The 19,437-nt window shown below is 31.7% G+C and overlaps 2 protein-coding genes across 2 annotated transcripts; both read right to left on the minus strand.

Annotated features, from left to right (window-relative positions):
* Positions 1-3,787: 3,787 nt before the first annotated feature.
* LOC126891658 (uncharacterized) lies at positions 3,788-6,389 on the minus strand. The gene is made up of 3 exons (XM_050660887.1): positions 5,996-6,389; positions 4,954-5,026; positions 3,788-4,900 (listed from the first exon to the last, which is right to left on the minus strand). The coding sequence occupies exons 1-3, from the start codon at positions 6,298-6,300 to the stop codon at positions 3,788-3,790; spliced, it is 1,491 nt and encodes a 496-aa protein (XP_050516844.1). The 5' UTR covers positions 6,301-6,389.
* Positions 6,390-6,917: 528 nt separating this feature from the next.
* On the minus strand, positions 6,918-13,435 carry LOC126891665 (transcriptional repressor CTCFL-like). Its single transcript, XM_050660896.1, has 4 exons — positions 13,085-13,435; positions 12,852-12,971; positions 12,727-12,768; positions 6,918-6,925 (listed from the first exon to the last, which is right to left on the minus strand). The coding sequence occupies exons 1-4, from the start codon at positions 13,164-13,166 to the stop codon at positions 6,918-6,920; spliced, it is 252 nt and encodes an 83-aa protein (XP_050516853.1). The 5' UTR covers positions 13,167-13,435.
* Positions 13,436-19,437: the final 6,002 nt, after the last annotated feature.

Below are 19,437 nucleotides of genomic sequence, written 5' to 3' on the forward strand. Positions count from 1 at the left end.
AGGATTTTTATGTGTTGAGGAAGTTTAGTATCTAAGTCAGCAGTATACAGTATATATAATATAGGACTTAGGATGCTACCCTGAGGTAGTCCCAAAGATGTCTATCGGGAGTTAGATTGATCTCCATTTAATCTAACGTGAACTGCTCGATTAATGTATAAGTTAATGATGTTCCATGTTACTATCTCGGGTATTCCTATTTCCAACATTTTCGCGTATAGTATGTGAAGATTAACGTTGTCGTAAGCCCCTTTTATATCTAAGAACAAAGCACTAACTGCTTTCTTATAAGTAAAGGAACTATAAATGTCTATTAAAAAGTGGCAGAGGCTATCTTGTGTGGATTTACCTTTTCTAAAACCAAACTGACTTCTTGGTAATAGGTCGTTCTTTTCTAGCCAAAATTCCAGACGGTTTTTAATAAGTCTCTCATATGTTTTTAGTATACAGGAAGCCAGACCGATTGGACGGTAAGAATCCCAATTCTTTGATGATTTTCCTGGTTTTAAAACCGGGATAATAGTGTAAACGTGCCAATCGTCAGGAATCTTTATGCGGCGCATCCAAATTTCATTATATATATTTAGTAGTGCAGCCTTACCAATTCTTGAAAGATTTGATAGCATCGAGTAATGGATATTATCGGCACCTGGTGCTGAATTTGAGTTTTTCTTCAACGCAAAGTTTAGTTCAGTGGCAGAAAATGGTTTGACTAGGAAACGGATTGGTTCTGGATAGTCGTACAGAGCATTTAGTTGTATATCAGGAATTACTAATTCTGCAGACGGCGGTGTGATATTTTGATGGAACTCTTCTATCCACGAAGCTTCCGACAGAATAACAGGGACTTTGTTCTTTGTTTTTCTATTTTTTATTCGGTTAACTTTTGACCATACATCTTTAATAGGGACTGACCTATTTAGGGATCCGACATAATCTCTCCAGCTATTTCTTTTAGTTTGTTTAGTGATCTTCTTGACATGTGCATCATCTTTTTTATACTTAAGTAGGTTTTCATGGTTTGGATTTTCTTTGAATATACAAAAACTTTCCTGTCTTCTTCTGACTGCTTCTTCACATTCTAAATCCCACCAGTATTTTCCTCTGGAAGTCGGTTTTTTTATTTTAAATTTGGGGATGCAGTAGGATGCAGTTGTATTTATATTGTGCAAAATTTGTTCATAAGAATTTATATCTTTAAATTGAGAGAATACATCTTCCGAATACTGTTCATATAATTTCCAGTCGGCATTCTTTAAATTCCACTTTTGTGAATATGGATTATATGTATGAGTTGGTTGATCCTCTAACTCTACTCTTATAGGTGTATGGTCTGAACCAAATAGGTCTTGAAGTGTTTTCCAAGTGATCAGGTGGTTTAAGTCAGGAGTACAAATGGTCAGGTCTATTGCCGATTTCGAGAAGTTCCTAAAGAAAGTAGGAGAGCCATCATTTTTGAATATTAAATTATTATCGTCTATACAGTCCATCAAGATTTTACCTTTCATATCTGTTTGGTTGTCTAGGCCCCAGGCAATGTGGTGAGCATTAAGGTCACCTCCTATTATAAATGGTCTTTCTATAGATGTTATGAAATTGTTCCATTGTTGTAACAATAACTTGGTTCCTGGGGGAACATACATAGATATAAATGTGACAGTATATGACTTAAACTTTATTTTTATTGCTACTTTATTGACGTTTATTAAATCTACTTTCATGGTGACTTCCTCGTAATATAGGTTTGAATTTATTAAAATTGCTGAGCCACCGCCAACAGTTACTGAAAAGCGGTCGTCTCTGACAATATTGTACCCGTGAAAGTTATAATACTTTTCTGGTTTAAATCTAGTTTCTGATAATAATGCGATATCAACTTTCTGGTCTTCTAATAGGTGGATAAGGTTTTCTCTATTAGAGTTAGCCGATCTACAATTCCATTGACAAATTACCAATCTATTCATTATTATATAAGAGAGAACTTAAAACTGATTGAATTGAATTTACTAGAACTGATTTTTCTGGAATTTCAAAATTTTTGTGATTTATATTAGAGATAATACTTGTAACTATATTTGATATTAATTCTGTTAATTCTTTTGATGGTTCATGTATTTTAGATCCTTGTTCTGGATTAAATGTAGATTGATACGAAGAAGAGGTGATAATACCACCAGGTCTGTTGGACATGGGGTTTAACTTTATTATTTTTTGATGTTCCATTGTTACTTGGTCTGGTGAGGAAGAGATAGGTCGTTTGTATTTTGGTGGTTTTATTATTGTATATCTATTTGAAACTGAAGGTAGAGCGAACTGATTGGAAGATGTTTGAGACGTGGACAATTGAGTAAAGGAATATGAAGAGGATGGTGCATTCATATTTGGAGTTTGATGAGAATTTATTGAGGAATTATTGGCTGCTATAGATGCATAAGTTATCTTAGGAAAGAGTTTAATTGTTTCCTTAAAAGATAAGCTGTTTTCAGACATATAATGTTTTATTTTCTTTTGGCGATCAAATTCTGGGCATATCTCCCATTCATTAGTGAAGTGTTCACCTTCACAAGATAGACATTTTTTGTTAAACGATGATAAAGGACAAGAATCGGAAAGGTGAGATTCATGACACTTAAAACAGCGAGGATTACTTTTACACTGCTTACTCATGTGCCCATACCTATAGCAGTGGTAACAGATAATTACCTTTTGCTGGTATTTTTCAACAGTGTGTAAGACATGATTAATTACTACATACTTTGGTATATTCTGGCATTTAAAAGACACAATAACTGATTTTGTTGGATTAAATATTACTTTGTCATCTGCTACTATTTTTCTTGTTATTCGTTTCACATACTCAACCGAGAATTTGCAATGGTGATCAAATTCCTTTATTCTATTTTTAAGATATTCTTCCGATATATCTGAATCTATATCCCTTACTACACCTAGTTTAAACAATTGAAATTTTGGAATGTATGCGGTCAGATTTTTTTGAATAAGGAATTTGGAAGTAACTAAAGCATTTGCGCTACTATAATTTTTAAATGAGACCCTAACTCGGTTGCGTCCGATTGAGTCAATTTTTTTTATATAATTGTCAATTTCTGGATGTAACGTAAATAGGATCTCGCCTATTTTAACAGCGTTTAATTTTCCTGTAAAATTTAAACTGGAGTTTTCAATAAAAATGTAAAAAGGTCCTAAATCAATTTTTTCGTATAAATAAACAGGCCTGGTTTTTTCTGGTTGATCTGAGTTTACTAAAGTATTTTGTTTTTCATTAATATTGTTAAGATTAATACTACTACTTATCTTATTTTGAGGCTGGTTGGGTAGAAATCCATTTAAATCTTGTAAATCACAGCTACTATCCATCGAATTCTCAATATCAGGCGGTTCGCCTCCACTAGATGACTCCATAGAGGAGTTTTCAAGTAACGTTTAACTTATGAACACTTTCAAAATGTAAACTAAATATGGAAAAGTTTAACAAAACTAAACAAACTAAATTAGAACGGTATAAATCAAATAATCCGCCAAAAATTAATATTTTTCGGAGAGATTTCCAAATTTAAATTAACTTTGACAATTATTTTGACGTATGTGACGAATTAATGTTACAAGACAGACATAATATCATAAATTGTTTTCAGAGTAGGTACGTTAGTAAATGTTTTTAAAGTATTAATGCCTACAATATTTTCAATATGAATTAAAAAAAAATGAATTAGAATAGGTGAGAAAATCAAACAAATTAATAATGTATACAAATAAAGATTTTATCCTAATTAAAGAGCACATTATTTACTTGTAGCATTAATTGATTTGCTATCAAATTTGTTTCTTCAGCATCAGGTTTTGATAACAGCTTTTTTTTTGACTTTGTAGTTTTTTTCTTGGTGGAAAATAAACGTTTTTGAGCAACTACTTTTTTATTGTGTGGAATGTTTTGTGTTCCATGAGATAGTGCCACAATATTAAGTTCATTTCCAGAATGTTCTGCTAATGTCCTTAATGTAGGCACCAAGGGTGCTGTAATACTTTTAAATGCCTCAAGTTGTTCAAAAGTTGTTATATTTTGAATTATTTGGGTTTGTATTTCTATCAATTTCTGTTTTTCAACTTCCAGTTGTTTGGACGTTTTTTCTTGATTGATATTACAAGACTTACTCACAAATTCCATAAATTTAGCTTGCTCTGTAGCTTGTTTAATTTTTACCTCATCTGTATTTATTATATGTTCTTCATCTGCATTAGTATCTTGAATTTGATGGCCTTTCATAAATTGACACACAAGATGTATGTGTTTGCACATATTCCATCTTATACTGTTATCCAAGCATGTACAGGAATATGAATGTAGACAGGATTGGCACAAATCACAGACTAATCGGCGGTCACAACTGGGTTTGTTTTTCTGAACTAAATAGATATCATTGGTTGAACTTGATGGTATCTCCCAGCCCATTTCAGATATGACAATGGTGTCCATATCTAAATTAAGACTTGTTTTGTGCCTTTTCCGTAACTCTCGTAATTTGCTGGATATTTTACCTTTATTCAACGTAATAAGCCGTTCAAACAATTTGTCTTTAATTAATTTAATCAAGATATTGATAGTTTTATCCAGCCTTCGTACTTGTCTTCCATTTAAATACAAATATTTAATCGTTTGATGCATTCGTTCTATGCTCATATTTGTATTTATTCCTGCATGCAAGCGATAACAGTATGCCCAGGATTCCATATTGTGCAGATAACATTTTTGAAAATATTGACCAAATTCTTGGGTGTTACCAGAAGATAGAAGAGAAATTTGAAAATTTTGTATCATATCCCTAAATGAAGTAACATCGGTCTCTTGTAATAAGGTACGTAGCTGTTTGTATACGATAACCTAAAAGACGAATGATATGGTGAGTTGGCAAAAAAATTAAATATTTAAGTTACCTTTTGCTCTTGACCATCAATTTTATTTAGATTTTTCCGCCACGCTTTATCTACGTGCCAGGAACAGAATAGCCTAAAATTTAATATCCATAATATAGATTTAATAAAAAAATTTTTTAAAAAACGCTTTTCTTTAATAACGAGTGACTAAAATTAAAAATATTATAAAAAATTAACATAAAAAAAATTGAAAAAATCTAACACATTCGTCAAAAAAAAAGCGTGACACGTCTTCATCGAATAAATGGTTTTCGCCCCACGCTTTTATTTAACGAATGTGTTAGATTTTTTCATTTTTATTTTTTGCTTTTTAGTTGATTTTTTATATATTTAATTTTAGTCACTCATAACTAAAGAAAAGCGTTTCTTAAAAATTTTTTTTTTCATATTTTTTTTTTGTACTTTTTGTCTTACACTTTTCAAACATTAAAATACAGTCGAACCCGCTTATTGGAATGGCCTTCGTGCCAAGCAAAAGTATTCTTATAACAGGGATATTCTAATAACCGATCATTGGTGGCTAGTAGAAACGTTCCGGGACCGCAAATTTCTATTCCTTAAAGCGGGATATTCCTTTAACAGGTATTCTAATAAGCGGGTTCGACTGTATATCGTCATGTTTATTAAAATATGTACAAAACATATGATGTATCTACTAACATGAAAAGTAGTTGGAATGGGCAAAAAATTTGAAACTTTGTTGTTTATTTATGAAGCATAACGTAAACAATTAACGCAAAAAGTGAAATTATGTATGGTTCATATCATTAGCTACAATCCGTAAAAGTTTCAAGTTTTTACATCGTAAAAAACAAGAGAATTTAAGTATTTTCCATTAAAATCGTTTTTTTTTATCTAAACAATAAACAAAAAAATTTTTTATTGACTATTCGTGTATTGTTCCCGCAAATGCATATGTCTGCAAATTTTCATTCATTTGCATTGGAGAAAAGGCAGTCAAATTAACGTCTAAAGATTTGACGAAAACTGTTGAACTAAATAAAAGCGTTTAAAAATAAGAATATATTGCATAGTTTTCTACCTGAATTTAGCTGGAGTCATAATTTGGAGCCATGCATTATAGTAATATTGGGCCATGTCTGACATGAAAACCATGGGTTTGATTACTCTTCCTAAATTTTCTTTTATCTTCATGAAAAAAATAGTCATTATTTCCTCATCAGACCGATTTCCAATCATAAACCAACAAGGAAATCCCTCCCTCATATCATCCAATATTAACAATGTAGTAAGTTCAAAATCATGAGCATTAAGTCCATGTGTTCCGTCGATACAAATTACATCTTCTGAGTATTTGTCTAACACTTCCAGTTGACCAGGATGCATAACAATTAACAGAAAATCTTCATTTTTTAAACAAGGAAAATCATTACATAAAGCCCCTTGTGGCTTGTAATATAAAATTATTCCACTATTCTTGGTTTCTTCAATCCAGGATTCAATACTTATAACTTCATTTTTATGGCGAATTCCATCAGAATTTAAATTAAAAGTTTGTGATATATTATGAAGATCTTTTCTTGTTAAGATATGCATCCTTTCCAACTTATTATTAGTTACAGAATCTCTAATCTCATCTAATATGGAAACAAGAGGAATTTTCGAAGCAATTTTACTAGCTATTTCTATTTTCTCGTTTTTAGCAATATTCAAATGACCCAAGTCATTGTCATGACCAATGTGAGTTTGTATAAAATTAATTTTAACATTGCCATTTTCTGGTAAAATACAAACTTTCAATCGAGAAGGACATATTCCATTAATTTTTCTGCTTCCTTTGGTTTTTAAACATCGCATATCCTTACCCTTTTTCACATAAAAACCTGAACGATGGCAAATATAACTCTGTTTCTTAATGCCCTCTGCAGTCGTATATGGATGACTGTATGTGACATATGAAGAAAATTCTTTTTTTTCCATGTCAGTTTTCCATTTTTGAAATTCTAGTTCACTAGAAAAGTGAAGATCTTGTTGCTCTATTTTAATGGCATGATATTCTTCGAAATGAAGAATTAAATTGGACTTTATAGAATTTTCGTAGTTACACAAACTGCACTTGAAGTTTTGTTGCTTTTTTCCAATATCACTGTCTTTTGCATGAATTTTTTTATGTTTTCTAAGATTTTGTAAATGTGAAAACTTTTTCTGGCATTCACTGCATTGATATGGGCAAATGACGTCAAAATAATTGTCAAAGTTAATTTAAATTTGGAAATCTCTCCGAAAAATATTAATTTTTGGCGGATTATTTGATTTATACCGTTCTAATTTAGTTTTGTTTAGTTTTGTTAAACTTTTCCTTATTTAGTTTACATTTTGAAAGTGTTCATAAGTTAAACGTTACTTGAAAACTCCTCTATGGAGTCATCTAGTGGAGGCGAACCGCCTGATATTGAGAATTCGATGGATAGTAGCTGTGATTTACAAGATTTAAATGGATTTCTACCCAACCAGCCTCAAAATAAGATAAGTAGTAGTATTAATCTTAACAATATTAATGAAAAACAAAATACTTTAGTAAACTCAGATCAACCAGAAAAAACCAGGCCTATTTATTTATACGAAAAAATTGATTTAGGACCTTTTTACATTTTCATTGAAAACTCCAGTTTAAATTTTACAGGAAAATTAAACGCTGTTAAAATAGGCGAGATCCTATTTACGTTACATCCAGAAATTGACAATTATATAAAAAAAATTGACTCAATCGGACGCAACCGAGTTAGGGTCTCATTTAAAAATTATAGTAGCGCAAATGCTTTAGTTACTTCCAAATTCCTTATTCAAAAAAATCTGACCGCATACATTCCAAAATTTCAATTGTTTAAACTAGGTGTAGTAAGGGATATAGATTCAGATATATCGGAAGAATATCTTAAAAATAGAATAAAGGAATTTGATCACCATTGCAAATTCTCGGTTGAGTATGTGAAACGAATAACAAGAAAAATAGTAGCAGATGACAAAGTAATATTTAATCCAACAAAATCAGTTATTGTGTCTTTTAAATGCCAGAATATACCAAAGTATGTAGTAATTAATCATGTCTTACACACTGTTGAAAAATACCAGCAAAAGGTAATTATCTGTTACCACTGCTATAGGTATGGGCACATGAGTAAGCAGTGTAAAAGTAATCCTCGCTGTTTTAAGTGTCATGAATCTCACCTTTCCGATTCTTGTCCTTTATCATCGTTTAACAAAAAATGTCTATCCTGTGAAGGTGAACACTTCACTAATGAATGGGAGATATGCCCAGAATTTGATCGCCAAAAGAAAATAAAACATTATATGTCTGAAAACAGCTTATCTTTTAAGGAAACAATTAAACTCTTTCCTAAGATAACTTATGCATCTATAGCAGCCAATAATTCCTCAATAAATTCTCATCAAACTCCAAATATGAATGCACCATCCTCTTCATATTCCTTTACTCAATTGTCCACGTCTCAAACATCTTCCAATCAGTTCGCTCTACCTTCAGTTTCAAATAGATATACAATAATAAAACCACCAAAATACAAACGACCTATCTCTTCCTCACCAGACCAAGTAACAATGGAACATCAAAAAATAATAAAGTTAAACCCCATGTCCAACAGACCTGGTGGTATTATCACCTCTTCTTCGTATCAATCTACATTTAATCCAGAACAAGGATCTAAAATACATGAACCATCAAAAGAATTAACAGAATTAATATCAAATATAGTTACAAGTATTATCTCGAATATAAATCACAAAAATTTTGAAATTCCAGAAAAATCAGTTCTAGTAAATTCAATTCAATCAGTTTTAAGTTCTCTCTTATATAATAATGAATAGATTGGTAATTTGTCAATGGAATTGTAGATCGGCTAACTCTAATAGAGAAAACCTTATCCACCTATTAGAAGACCAGAAAGTTGATATCGCATTATTATCAGAAACTAGATTTAAACCAGAAAAGTATTATAACTTTCACGGGTACAATATTGTCAGAGACGACCGCTTTTCAGTAACTGTTGGCGGTGGCTCAGCAATTTTAATAAATTCAAACCTATATTACGAGGAAGTCACCATGAAAGTAGATTTAATAAACGTCAATAAAGTAGCAATAAAAATAAAGTTTAAGTCATATACTGTCACATTTATATCTATGTATGTTCCCCCAGGAACCAAGTTATTGTTACAACAATGGAACAATTTCATAACATCTATAGAAAGACCATTTATAATAGGAGGTGACCTTAATGCTCACCACATTGCCTGGGGCCTAGACAACCAAACAGATATGAAAGGTAAAATCTTGATGGACTGTATAGACGATAATAATTTAATATTCAAAAATGATGGCTCTCCTACTTTCTTTAGGAACTTCTCGAAATCGGCAATAGACCTGACCATTTGTACTCCTGACTTAAACCACCTGATCACTTGGAAAACACTTCAAGACCTATTTGGTTCAGACCATACACCTATAAGAGTAGAGTTAGAGGATCAACCAACTCATACATATAATCCATATTCACAAAAGTGGAATTTAAAGAATGCCGACTGGAAATTATATGAACAGTATTCGGAAGATGTATTCTGTCAATTTAAAGATATAAATTCTTATGAACAAATTTTGCACAATATAAATACAACTGCATCCTACTGCATCCCCAAATTTAAAATAAAAAAACCGACTTCCAGAGGAAAATACTGGTGGGATTTAGAATGTGAAGAAGCAGTCAGAAGAAGACAGGAAAGTTTTTGTATATTCAAAGAAAATCCAAACCATGAAAACCTACTTAAGTATAAAAAAGATGATGCACATGTCAAGAAGATCACTAAACAAACTAAAAGAAATAGCTGGAGAGATTATGTCGGATCCCTAAATAGGTCAGTCCCTATTAAAGATGTATGGTCAAAAGTTAACCGAATAAAAAATAGAAAAACAAAGAACAAAGTCCCTGTTATTCTGTCGGAAGCTTCGTGGATAGAAGAGTTCCATCAAAATATCACACCGCCGTCTGCAGAATTAGTAATTCCTGATTTACAACTAAATGCTCTGTACGACTATCCAGAACCAATCCGTTTCCTAGTCAAACCATTTTCTGCCACTGAACTAAACTTTGCGTTGAAGAAAAACTCAAATTCAGCACCAGGTGCCGATAATATCCATTACTCGATGCTATCAAATCTTTCAAGAATTGGTAAGTCTGCACTACTAAATATATATAATGAAATTTGGATGCGCCGCATAAAGATTCCTGACGATTGGCACGTTTACACTATTATCCCGGTTTTAAAACCAGGAAAATCATCAAAGAATTGGGATTCTTACCGTCCAATCGGTCTGGCTTCCTGTATACTAAAAACATATGAGAGACTTATTAAAAACCGTCTGGAATTTTGGCTAGAAAAGAACGACCTATTACCAAGAAGTCAGTTTGGTTTTAGAAAAGGTAAATCCACACAAGATAGCCTCTGCCACTTTTTAATAGACATTTATAGTTCCTTTACTTATAAGAAAGCAGTTAGTGCTTTGTTCTTAGATATAAAAGGGGCTTACGACAACGTTAATCTTCACATACTATACGCGAAAATGTTGGAAATAGGAATACCCGAGATAGTAACATGGAACATCATTAACTTATACATTAATCGAGCAGTTCACGTTAGATTAAATGGAGATCAATCTAACTCCCGATACACATCTTTGGGACTACCTCAGGGTAGCATCCTAAGTCCTATATTATATATACTGTATACTGCTGACTTAGATACTAAACTTCCTCAACACATAAAAATCCTACAGTACGCTGATGATGTTGCGATATATGCAGAAAATAAGTCAATAGATAGATGTAATAACTACCTTAAATCGACATTGAATATTATAAAAAAATGGGCTACCGATAATAACTTAACAATATCAGAGAGTAAATCAACCATTGTTACCTTTACTAAAAAACGATATGTTCCTCAAAGCCATCTACAATTTGATAATACTAGTATTCCTTATAAAACTTCAATAAAATTTCTTGGCGTATTTTTAGACTCCAAATTAAATTGGAAAGAACACACAAATTACATATTACGAAGAATGGAAAATGCAATGAATATCATGAAGACTGTAAGTGTCAGTAACTGGGGAGCTGATCCAAACATATCAATATTACTATACAGAAATTTGATAAGATCAATCTTAGACTATGGATCTATTTTTTATGGCTCAGCATCAAACTCTGTACTCCAAAAAATCGAGAGGATCAAAAATAAGGCACTTAGGTTATGCACTGGTTATCTTCGTAGCACACCTATATTGGTCATGGAATGTGAGCTTAATGAACCTCCACTTTCATTACGCAGGGAATACCTAAGTGAGAAATTTATAGTTAAAACAGCGGTTAACGATAAACTGCTATTAAATAAAATTGTTCATTTAACCACCTCATACCTAACTCATTATTACTGGGAAAAAAAGAAACTGCTTTTAGTTGTGGAAAGCTTCCTCAACGTTTCTAATTCCATTGGCGACATACACCAAATTGAACAAAGCTCGTCTCGAAAGCTAAATTATGAAGATTATTTATCTCCAGTTAACTGTCATTTAAGTAATATTCGTGCGACAGACTTCCTTACTAAAATAGACCACCTTCAGTGTGTACAAAAAAAACTGGGGGAGTTATCAGAAATTATATACGGATGGTTCAAAAATGGAAGGAAAAGTTGGATATGCTATATATTACCCACAAAAAAGTATAAAAATAAACAACAGATTACCTGATAAAATGACAATTTTCACAGCTGAACTCATTGCAATCAAAGAAGCATACAAAATATGTATTAATCAAAAAGAACTCAATTATGTTATATTTACAGACTGCCAAAGCATTGTAAAGAAATTGAAATATAATGTACATAATTTTGCAGAAAATTATATCATCAGTGACATCATAGCAATGAACAGTGAAGCTTTGAAATCGGGCAAAAATATAATATTGTGTTGGATAAAAGCACACATTGGTATAAAAAACAACGAAATAGTAGATGATCTGGCTAAAAAAGCAACAACGAAGGAATCCACTCTGCATACTTATCAACTTCCTATGGGAGACATAATTTCTATTATGAGATCTATCAAACGGACGAAATGGCAGGAACAATACAATAATTCAGACAAAGGAAATTATTACAAAAAAATCCAGCCTACACTTCCCATCAAGACATGGTTTAATCAAGTTTCCAACAAAGGCTTTATCAAAACTATTTGTCGAATAAGAAGTAATCACTGTCTGACTCCAGTCTACAAAAGAGAAATAGGACTTGTAGATAATGATGAATGTTTATGTGGAGAGCTAGCTGATCTACAACATATGCTATTAGAATGTCCTTTACATTTTATTGAAATATCAAACTTTTTTGCCAATCTAGTTCAAGTTAATGTACAATTTCCTTTTAATCTTATATACCTTTTACAATCAAACAATCTAGATGTTTATAAAATTTTGTACAACCATGTTAATTGTTTAAAATTAAAGCTCTGAGAAAAAAAGAAAAAAAAAATAAAAAAAAAATAATTAAATAAAATAAAAAGTTACTAAGATCTAAACCTCCGCGAGGTTGAATCATAATAAAAAAAACAGAGTAAAAAAAAACAGTAGTACTAATAGTTTTAAATTTAGATACTAAGCATATATTTTGTAAAAGAGAGAATTCAAAACACATTGACTGGCCAGTTGGTTGCTTAAACCAGTGCCAATAAAACATAAACACACACACGATATGGGCAAATCTTAGATGAAGTCAGCTCGTTGATATTTTCTGAAATAAAATAAAATATGTTCGCTATTGATTCCTGTATACAATAATAGCCAAAAAGCACTAAATAGAAGTTTTGTCCTCACCTGGATGAAACTTAGTGACATGCCTTTTTAAATTGGAATATTTAGAGAACCTTTTGGGACATTTGTTACAAAGTACAATAGACTTAAATGTTTTGTTGGGTGCAATTATGTCCAGTTTATCTAAAATTACAAGAATTAGGAATCATCAAATTGTAGATATAACAACGAGAAGTCATCAAGTTTGTAGATTGCATAGATATCCAGTGGATTGTTATTAATCAAAAACAACTTACCAGGATGAAACGTTTTCAGGTGACTTCTTAAATTAGAATGTTTTGAGAATGTGAGCGTACACTCCGTGCATATATGTTCCATTATATATTCCTATTTTAGCCGAAATAGTTTTAAAATAATATGTAGATTTATAGTAAATAATAATCTCAAAATATTGTAGGCCTTATATAGTTTAAGAACATCTACTAGATTACTCTGACAGCAATTTATATTATGAATGTCTTGTAACATTAATTCAGCACAAATATTATTTACTAATAATACATACAAATTTAATCAGCACAAATATTACATCAATATTTCAAATAATGTCAACAGTTGAAACATAACCTTATTAAACATATTTGAATTTCGCGGCATTTTATTTTCGCTGTGTCTAGGTACACGCTAACGTGTACGCAAATAAAAAAGTTAGGTACACGCGAATTAAAATTCATCAAGCCAGTGACGTCATTATTTAGCGTGCCCAATGACTTGGGCACTTAGATATATATACAAAATACTGCTAAAATAATTTTTATACGTAAGTTAATTATACCAGTTTATATTAGTGTTTATTTTTATTTATACAGGGAATGAACTTGTTACGATTTTAATAGAAAATTGGTTATAACTTTGTAAGTACCCTGTATAACATAATAAACCTTTATATTTTTCTGATATGGATATGGAAGTTAAGAAGATTTCGAACATAAAATAAAATGTAGGGTGCTCCATTTAAAAAACATAAGTTTAGTCTGTCACTATATATTATCGAACGCCCTGTAACATTTTAACTAATTTTGTAATATGAAGCTTAAAGTTTGCTAAAATTTTTGTTACTAACTTTTATTGCTATCTATTACTCTAGCGGATCTACTGAGTTTTATCACACTAATTAATTGCCCCGTATATTTTATCTTATTACTTCTGCTACCCTTAATCACGAATTTTTGTCTCTTATCTTTTTCATACTGTTTTAGAATGTTGTTAAACTCATTAAAAGAACTAAATAATTGTCCACACTCCATAGTTAATTAAAAAAAAACACTAAACAAGTAAAAAATAAGGAAACTCTTTATAAATCAATATTAAAGTGTAAACATAAAAGCGATGACAAATTCTAACCACACTACTCGCGATACTTACAGATACTTAATACCACAGCATACACGCGGCTCAAATTAGCGTGTACCAAAAAGCCCAGTCCTAGTACACGCTAAATAATGACGTCACTGACTTAATGACGTTTAAGCGTGTACCTAACTTTTTTATTTGCGTACACGTTAGCGTGTACCTAGACACAGCGTTTTATTTTACATTCTCATAGAACTGTCACAACTTTGACCTTGTGGAAGCCAAGGAGCCAAAATATTTTATAATTTCTAGACGCGAGTGGACAAAATCGCCAAGTACCACCGTATATTTGAAAGCTGTACCAATATTTAGTGACTTATTAGGTACCATTTAGTTATATTTGACCCAAATTTTTGTAATAATAAGCATTTTTAATAGATGAATTATAGATAGTTTTTAAAGTTATTTTAGACTGTCTTATCCTGCCCAAAGCGCATATCACCCATAATTCTGTTATATGTACTGTAATAACTTTTAGGTCTGGACCCCGCGTACCAAAAAAAGTTGATTAATAGCAAGCTGGAAATTTGTTAATAGCTTAACGGTGTCTAGTCGGACAAACTTTGATGTACGGAAACACTGGAACAGGAGAAGTTTTAACTGTGGAACAGGACAAAAATTTGGAACATCAGATTATGAATACGTCCCATGTATTTTGTAGGACAACTTCCAATTGATTTGTTACCGTTTCATTAAACTCTCATGCAAAAATCTGACTGCTATTTATCACCTGTCATAATTCCTGTCATTTGACATGTTTTACATGTCGGACTTCTTAAAATGCCCAGTTGGTGATAAATACAAGTCTAATTTTTGCATGAGAGTTTAATGAAAGGGTATCAAATCAATTGGAAGTTCTGTCCGACAAAATATATGGGACGTTTTTGTAGTTTGACGTTACAAACTTTTAAACTGTTCCACAATTAAAACTTCCCCTCTTTCAGTATTCCCATACATCAAAGTTTGTCCGACAAGACACCGTTAAGCTATTAACAAATTTTCAGCTTGCTATGAATCAACTTTTTTTGGTACACGAAATCCAAGCCAATTTTTGATCTTTTTTATAATTTTGGTTTTATTTTAGAATTAGTCACATTTTTTTTTAATTCTTTTCGGTCTTTGCGTAACCTTTGTGGTCATTTTGTTCTCGAAAATCCGGGGCCCCACTACTGTGCCACGTAAGCATTACGCCCGGAAAACGACGATTATTATGTTTATGAGTTACTGCCAACATTTTTCTGGGGTTATGTACGTGAGAGCACTTTTTCGTGAAAATTGTGGGCATCCCTTGAGTTCTGGATTGCGGCAGTAAATGATTTACTGCCTTATAAAGAACTTAATTAAGCTTAAGAAAATGTTAAAATCAGATTGCACTTCTATAAGATACTTTGAGTGTAAACGCAAATAGTTTAAAGTTGAGATCGCCACCTTCAGAGAACAATAATTATTTAAGTCTACATTTACGCAAAGATGACATTTTCATAAAGAAGTGACCCGATAAATAATTGCAGATTTTGGTTCTGCTATACTGGTTGAGAATAAGCTACAATTATAATTTAACAAAAATATACGTCATTCCATAATGATCCTACCATCAAATAAGTCCATCACGACTGTTGACAATAATCTGGCAAAATATAAGATCCAATTTCAAAATTGTGAAAATCAGAAACAAGACCTGATATAGCCACAACACCAAGTCTACTGGAAACAGCAGAGATAAGAGTACTGAGAAGAATTACAAGAAATACGCTGAGAGATCGAAAGAGGAGTGAAGACATTAGACCTATCATATAGGACGATAGAACGCCCTCTAACGGAGAATAAGTGAAATTAATTTTGACTCGATTCAAGTTCTCTCTTTAACACAGGTATGACAATACCAAAAGGCACCGTTAGGAAAATATTCCAATTTACCGTATCCCTCCATCCTCCGATAGTACTATTTCTAGGTATACCTGTTGTCATGTTGTCAAGGAGGCTCTAAGGAAGACAAATTTACACCAACACGACCGCAGTTTCTCGATATAAATTAAAACTATTTATACCGCATTTAATATTTAATATATTTAATTCCTAACTGAACGCTTTCGGCTTACAAAGCCATCTTCAGAGCTATGTTACAACATAATAACTTAATGTAAGAAACTATTTAATAGTAACAATGTTTCACTTACTTCAAATTAAAATAATAAATAGTACTACAAAAGAAGGATCCCATTTTTCAAAAGGTATAAGAACATTTTTTTCTTCAAAACGTGAAAACTTTTAAAAATTTCTAAAAAATACATCAAAAGGCACAAACACGCATTAAAAGTTTTGGTTATGGTACGGGTGAAAGCACCTATCTACCTGGATAGAGATATGAAGGCAGGCACAATGATTAGAATCCTGTTGGCATTTAAATTCTTTTGATGAAAAGTCAAATGAAAAAAATGAAAAGTCAAATTTCGGTAGTCATATTAGAAAATTCCTGTACAGTAATTACCAGTCTTGATGCCAACTTATCATCTTTCCGTTTCTATGTGTGTTTTCACCCAACGCAATTGTTGTTGTTTTTTGTTTTTTCTACGGTAGTAAAAAGAAACAATGAATTTTACGAACCGAATTTAAAATAATCAGTCATAAACATGTTTGATGTCGAGAATGTCTTTAAGGGTAACTTTAATTCATTTAATTTACAACCATGACATAATGTGACTCTCTTCGTTTTTTACGATGTACAAATCTACTAGAAGGAAAAAGGAAGTTAGATATTTCTTCGTAGTTATAATAGTTGTAGGTTTTTTTTTCTTTTTTATGTATTGAATATGTACTGTAAAATTAGAAACAAGAATAAAAAACCGCTAAACGCCGTAAAAATGAGTGGCGCATAGAATATATATTCCAGCAACAAAAGAGCTAATATGAATATTACGTGGCGCGAAAATGTATTTTCATTTTGATGGAAAATAAAATTCTAGTTTTATTTTGAAAGATTTTTCTGGGTCTATTGAATTCAAATAAGTGTTACCTGAGAAGTTGTAACTTTTAAACAAAAGCTAATACTTATAAGGATAAGATATCACTTATTAATATTTGAATAAAAGTAAGTTTTTTCTGATAAGGTAATGCTGGAAAATCAGTCTGAAATTTAAGTATATACTTGTAAGTTTTAACTTGTGCCTCTAAGCTTTTACTTTCAAAATTGTCTTGTGATGCTATTTATATCTGCTTTAAATATCTAATTTCAATATTATTTTATTGTTACATATTGTTCCCACTATTGATTGGCGTTTTGCTTGACGTTGACGGATGTTATTTACTTCCGCTTCATTGTGGTGTACATCATAGAGGTCCTGAGGGTTTTCCAGTTTTTTTGCGGGAAACTCAAAATCATCCCGTAGATGTTGAGTCGATTTGTCCATTTTATCATTGCTTCATTCATAACTTCCAGGTCAGATGGAAACTTTATCCACTGCCATTCCTTAAAAATTCTGTCAACAACATTATTTATGGCTTTACATACCGTTGTATAGTAAACGTTGAAATATTCAGCAATACCTGGTTGAAATCCAGTATCTCCATCCTTTGTCGAGAGCAAGTGCACTTCCTCTAGTTTCATCTAGCTGTGGCAAAAAATAATCTGATAGAAAGTCTATATTTTCACTTTCAAAACGCAATAGAACCTTAGATTTACTGGGATTTATGCTTTTTCTTTTATAGCATATTTAAGGTAAACCATAATAATTATAATAAACGAAAAATGTTTAGAACCACCACTCTACTGGTGTAAGTATGTATACCTCTGGCATAAGTATTCATTTGAGATCCCTTAACAAATATTAAGGCATTACTTACTAATTGTAAAATATTTTTCTTTTTATCCAACTAAAAAGAAGTAAGAACTGGAAAAATTTATGTATAACCTTATATTTTCAGTAACTACTTGAAAATAACATAGATTAATTTTTGCTCTAAGTAAACTCATTTATATAAAGTAGTTACTGTTCTTTTATTCAATAATTAATATAAGTAAATACTAAATACGAGAAAGTAAAAGCAAATACTTCTTTTTATTTAATAGACCCAATGAACAACTGAGGTCTCGCTGGGGTTTTCATGATAATCCTCTGCTTAGTTTTCGTCCGGCAGCCCTGTATAGATTAGTGTGACAGACTCCAATTCAGTCGAATCCGGGAGAAGGCTGAAAAAAATACCTGAAATCCGGGACTTTTCAATGAAAATCGGGCCATTTTTTTTCAGAAGACGATAATTAAAATTCAGAAACGAAAAAAAGTCCACCGTTTTAGTTTTCTTAGAACTGTACCACGATATAAAATGCATGCGTTTTGGATGTGGCAATAGTATTACACTCTAGAAATTGTCCAATTTTTTCGTCCCACCAATTCAATTTGATGTGAATTCTTAGAAGAATAACGTATTCAAAATTTCAAAATAGCATTTTACCAAAACGTTGAAAATTCGGATGGCCCGGAAGCCTTCTCCGGGACGCCGGGACACGACTTCGTAATTCGGGCCATGTCTTGGATTTTTCGGGCTAGTTGGTCACACTATTTATAGATACAACATACATACAACTAACGCATAAAAAAACTATCCTATTCCAACCTGACAACTTGTAAAATCGAAATGATTTTATGACGGGCATACTGTATTGATAAGAATAAGAGATAAAAGACAAAGGACACAAAGGCAAAAAAGCTCTTTACTTTGCTAAGGAGATAATAAAATGAATATTTAAAAAGCCACATCCGAAGCTTCTATCGCCGTTCCTAAAGGTTGCAAATCCCGATGGGATCAACATAACATTTTTATAATCTTAGAAGGATCGTTAAGACATTCTTTTACTATGGCCGTTCCGAATTTTTTATTTCAAGTTTGAATTATATTTTAATTATTCATGAAATTATCTCTTTTTTTGGTGCGAGACCAAAATATTATGAGATTTTTTTAATATTTTTAAGGCATTACCATCAGCACGTCTTGGAAAGAAAGGAGATTATACTAGATTCGATGAGAGTTGATTACTAGGGTACTTTAAATATTTTCGTTAAAAATGTAAATATCCATTATTTTTCCTTAGTTCCTTGTTAACTATTTAAGTCTTAAAGTCTTAACGCAATGCAGTTTTGCTGTCATTTGCTAAAAGCTACAATATTTCTAATATCGCGTTAAGAGGCAGCTTAAATTGGGTAGCTTATCATATATTAAATTGGACAGCTGAAAAGAATTG

This window comes from Diabrotica virgifera, chromosome 1 (assembly GCF_917563875.1).
Source record: "Diabrotica virgifera virgifera chromosome 1, PGI_DIABVI_V3a".
In the NCBI taxonomy this organism is placed as follows: Eukaryota; Metazoa; Arthropoda; class Insecta; order Coleoptera; family Chrysomelidae; genus Diabrotica; species Diabrotica virgifera.